Source organism: Salmo salar, chromosome 14 (genome assembly GCF_965601325.2).
Source record: "Salmo salar chromosome 14, fSalSal1, whole genome shotgun sequence".
Classification (NCBI taxonomy): domain Eukaryota; kingdom Metazoa; phylum Chordata; class Actinopteri; order Salmoniformes; family Salmonidae; genus Salmo; species Salmo salar.
Window position 1 is genome coordinate 38,208,070 of NC_138304.1, and position 5,138 is coordinate 38,213,207.

At 38.2% G+C, this 5,138-nt stretch overlaps 1 protein-coding gene across 1 annotated transcript; it reads right to left on the reverse strand.

The window, feature by feature from the left end:
* Nucleotides 1-916: 916 nt before the first annotated feature.
* On the reverse strand, nucleotides 917-4,737 carry LOC106569490 (SH2 domain-containing protein 1A). Its single transcript, XM_014140883.3, has 4 exons — nucleotides 4,315-4,737; nucleotides 3,496-3,556; nucleotides 1,541-1,685; nucleotides 917-1,453 (listed from the first exon to the last, which is right to left on the reverse strand). The coding sequence occupies exons 1-4, from the start codon at nucleotides 4,518-4,520 to the stop codon at nucleotides 1,431-1,433; spliced, it is 435 nt and encodes a 144-aa protein (XP_013996358.1). The 5' UTR covers nucleotides 4,521-4,737; the 3' UTR covers nucleotides 917-1,430.
* Between the last annotated feature and the right edge of the window lie 401 nt (nucleotides 4,738-5,138).

Below are 5,138 nucleotides of genomic sequence, written 5' to 3' on the forward strand. Positions count from 1 at the left end.
CTTGTTTGTATAAAGGCCTACTGTAGCTCTGATTGGCTATAGCACACCGGTCTGTGTAGACTCCAGTCCTGCACAAGACATGTTGTTTTTATTCTGTTTTATTTCCTGCAGTGTCTCTTAATTGTCCAAACTCACAGCTGCTTTCCCACTCTAGATTTCTATATAATTTTCACAAATGCCTTAGTATACAGCTGTCTGGTCCCCCAGTGGCTGTCATAATAACCACATGGCAAATTATGTGAACATTAGCCTACAACAAATGATGTGGGAAAAAAGTGACAGGTGAGGGGAAAGATTAAATATTTTATAGACCCCCTTAACAGTTGAAATGTGGACCTGTAAGGGTTGTTTGGTTGTGACCTGCTTTGGCAATTACATGATTGTAAAGGTCAGGGGTTATGACTGTGACAGCAGGTCAGCTATGTTACTGGTAGAAGTTGCCCATAAGCACAGATCTAGGATCAGTTTACCCTCCCCCATCCATTAGCTTTACCATTTACCAACAATGCAAAGACCTAACTCAGATCTGATCAGTGTCTTGGGGCAAATTCAAACTAGTCGGGGTCAAATCCCAAAATGACAGTGACTCCACCTTGTAGACAAAATAACTACAGCAAATTACACTGCTGTATTTACATTTTAGTAAATCTAATCCATAGTAATTTACTGGAGCAATTGGGGTTAAGTGCCTTGCTCAAGGGCATATTGACAGATTTTTCATCTAGTCGGCTTGAACCAGCCACCTTTTAGTTACTGGCCCAACACTTTTAACCACTAGGCTACCTGCTGACTTATGTGTATGCGAGTACGTGTGTATCCTTGTATACAGTGATATGTATATGATTTTGTATAGTCAAATACAAACAAGGAATGGATTAAGAAAGGAATATTCCTCTAATACCAAAACAAATAAAAATTGACATTTTTAAATATTTGTATTTATTTAACCTTTATTTAACCAGGCAAGTCAATAAAGAAATAATCTCCCAAAAAATCATGTCTATATTTGCATTTAAGCCAATGTTTTGGATTTGTCCCCTTTTTTTAACAGTGTTCCCTAAGTCAATGAAGAGCACATTCTTATTTGCAATGACAGCCTTTTCACTCATAAAATCTTCATCAGTGACATATTCGTTTAACATGAGTCATATAATGTACATTATACACAGAGAGAAAGACCATGGCAGTTTTAATGTCCTTGTGTGCACTTATGGCAGAACTGGTCCACATTTATGCATATAAACATGCAAACTCACACACACACACACGTCAAAGCATCCCTCCATGGGAAACCACATGTCTAGTTGTGGAACCACAGACATAAGCAGGTGCACTTTTGTAAACAACAAAAGCATTGTCTCCTAAAGGCTCAATTGAATACACATGCGCGCACAAACACACACACACACACACGTACAAGTCGTCCCACTTCACATTTCCATATAGGCCGTCTCTGTTGAAAAAGATAAAAGCATTACAACTATATTACAAGCACTGTGTGAGTGATGTGTGTGTGTGTGTGTGTGTGTTGATGTCCTACCGCTCCACAGCCTCTCGTCTCTCAGCTGTGTTTTGTCCAGGGGGTGTGTGAGCGGAGGTATGCTGTCAGCACCGACCCCCGCTCTGCAGCTCTCTATCAGCTTCTCCAGAGTCCCGAAACACTGCAGCATCTGCCCAGGGGATAACTACACACACACACACACACACACTCTGTTATGTTAGCAGTATTGTGTTGTATTGTAAGCTGCTACTTCATTGTCTACTTATTGATTGTTAATAAAGTGCAATTATTCTCACATACAGTGCCTTCAGAAAGTATTCACACCCATTTACTTTTTCCACATTTTGTTGTGTTACAGCCTGAATTTAAAATGGATTAAATTTAGATTTTGTGTCAAGTATTCAACCTCTGTTATGGCAAGCCTAAATAAGTTAAGGACTAAAAATGTACTTAACCAGTCACATAATAAGTTGCATGCACTCACTCTGTGTCCAATAAAAGTGCTTGATTTTTGAATGAATTACTTCATCTCTGTACCACACATATACAATTATCTCCAAGGTCCCTCAGTCAAGAAGTGAACTTCAAATACAGATACAACCACAAAGAACAGGGAGGTTTTCAAATGCCTCATAAAGAAGGGCACCTATTGGTAGATGGGTCAAAATAAAAAAAATATGAATATCTTTGACCATGGTGAAGTTATTATTACACTTCAAATCAAAGTTTATTTGTCACGTGCGCCGAATACAACAGGTGTAGACTTTACAGTGAAATGCTTACTTACAGGCTCTAACCAACAGTGCAAAAAAGGTATTAGGTGAACAATAGGTAAGTAAAGAAATAAAACAGTAAAAAGACAGTGAAAAATAACAGTAGCGAGGCTATATACAGTAGCGAGGATATAACAGTAGTGAGGCTACATACAGGCACCTGTTAGTCGGGCTGATTGAGGTAGTATGTACATGTAGATATGGATGGTGTGTCAATACACCCAGTCATTACAAAGATACAGGCGTCCTTCCTAACTCAGTTGTCGGAGAGGAAGGAAACCGCTCAGGGAATTCACCATGAGGCCAATGGTGACTTTAAAACAGTTACAGATTTGAATTGCTATGATAGGAGAAAGCTGAGGATGGAGCCACAACATTGTAGTTATTCCACCTAAATGACAGTGAAAAGAAGGAAGCCTGTTGTCACAATCGTCGTAATGATGTGACCAAAACGCAGTGGGTGCAGTGCTCATCTTCTTTTATTTTAATAAACGTGAACACTTAACAAAAATAACAAACAATGACGAAAACAGTCCTGTAATGCTACACAGCTATACATAGAAACAAACACAAGAGAAAATAAACCCATTAAATATGGCCTCCAATTAGAAGCAACGACAACCAGCTGCTTCTAATTGGAGGTCGGTCCCAAAACTAACATAGAAAATGAAAAACTAGAAAACCCACATAGAAATAGAAAACATAGAACATAAACCAAAAAACCAAAAACCCCGAAACACACTAAACAAAAACAGCCCTGCCACGTCCTGACCAACTACAATAACAAAAAAAAATAAAAAATTACTGGTCAGGACGTGACACCTGTGCAGAATACAAATATTCCCAAACATGCATCCTGTTTGCAATAAGGCACTAAAGTAAAACTTAAAAAATTGTGGCAAAGAAATAAACTTTATGTCCTGAATACAAAGCGTTAAAACTTTATGTCATGAATATAATCTATTTAATCAATTTTGAATTCAGGCTGTAGCACAACAAATGTGGAATAAGTCAAGTGGTAGGCACTGTATTTATACAGCTCATTACAATGACTACAAGGCCTTGCATGGGTGGGCATAACATGGGAGGTATTAGTCACTCCTGTGTGAACGTGTGTGTCTGTGCGTGTGTGAGCAGTAATAGTTCAAGTTTCAAGTTTTTTTTCCATGTGTAATGAAATCATATTCACTTGTGTTCTCACGATAATACCGAGCAACTCACCTGAAGTGTCCATCCTTCAGAGGAGTGGTGGATTCTGTAAGTGTGGACATACGGTGTCTTTCTGAACCAGAGAGAGAAAGGATTTACACTCAGAATCATTTTCACAACCTTATGTTAATATAAACCAAAAGTAAAACAAACTGGCGACATTGAAACACACATTGAAAAAACGATCCACTCATTCTGAAAGTGCTCTTAGTTCTACTTACTTATTTCTACTCATCTCAGTACAAGACACCTTGTTTTGTCTCTAAACTTCTATGAGTACTTTTCAGCAAATTAATAGACCATTTAAATTTTACTGTTATTTTTTCATGCTACGGCAATTGATAATGGTCCTAACAAACAATCTAGTTGAACTGAAATAATAATAAACCTTTGTAGCCGAGTGACAGCCTAAAATTTAGATACAGAAAATATAATATTTATATTTAAGAAAATGTGTTTGCTTGCTTGAGCGCTCTAAAAGCTTTGTATAATAGCCTATGCCTACTCCATTTCTACATCCATATGATAGGATATTTAATACGACGTTAAATAAAACGGTCTTTGATCAATCATATAATTTGTAGGCCTGAACCTCAATTAAAATACAATTCAAAGTGGCCAAATTGTGAATTTTGTCATGTTATAAATGACTACAACCTATTCTATAGTATCTACAATTTCATGATAAACATGAACAGAAAGCTTGCATAAAGCATACATAAAAACAGAATCAAAAATCACATGGGCCTCTGGCAGTTTAAATCGGTACAATTATTTCAAAAACTCACTCCACAAAATAGTATAGGCTAGAGAGTGAGTTTATCAACTCACCTCACGCAGAGGCAATAGATTCCTTGCAGACTCTCGCTGTCCCGCAGGAGAAAGCTCCCCTCTCTACCATGCCTCTCCAGCAACCTTTCCGTTTTCCCCTTACCGATTTTACCGTAGTAGATAGACCGGACCAGCGCGCTCTCACTCTCCGGCTCCATGAACGTGAAACTTTGGAGATGAGCACCACTGTCACCCTTGCGTGCCATGGAGCCCTGATGAGAGAGTGCGCAGAAAGACACTGTGGGAAAGGGCGCGAGGCAGGAACCGACAGCGTATTGGTGTTTCACACCTTTTTTTAAATCGTGTCAACTGCAAAAAAAATGGCACATAAAGTTTTTTTCTCAGCTTCAAGTCAAAACAAGGGCCTTTTGTCTGTGTGATTCAGACAGACAACAACATTCTCTGACAGACGGAAGTGTGTGTGATGTGGTTCTCTCTATCTTGATCTTTTGTCCATTGTCTTATGTGGAGATATGACGTGAGAAGTACTAAATTGAAAATTAGGCCTACAGAATTATAATTAATTAGATGTGAGCATGTGACACTTTGTGGTGTTTCCTTATGAAATTGTTTTAGATCTCATTCAAGCAAAACGGTTTAGGTTTCAATTGTGCATTAAATATAGGCTAGACAAATCAATAATTATAGGCTATAGGCTACTTGGTGTTTGAATAAAATATCAATAAATTAAACTATGAGCAAGAGACAGGCTGCATCCCAGCTAGCACATTTGGTTCCTTTGAAGTTGTGGGAACTAAGTTGTTGGTTTTGCATTGGTTCTGGGAACAAAGCCATACTTTTCCTTACTGGTAAAACTGAACGTT

Bases quoted from the DNA above. Each gene is read 5' to 3' on its own strand.
- LOC106569490 (XM_014140883.3), bottom strand. From the start codon at position 4,520: ATGGCACGCAAGGGTGACAGTGGTGCTCATCTCCAAAGTTTCACGTTC. The intron at 3,557-4,314 runs GTGAGTTGATAA...TCTCTGGTTCAG, and splicing joins ATCTATTGCCTCTGCGTGAG to AAAGACACCGTATGTCCACA. The intron at 1,454-1,540 runs GTAGGACATCAA...CTTTTTCAACAG, and splicing joins AGACGAGAGGCTGTGGAGCG to AGACGGCCTATATGGAAATG.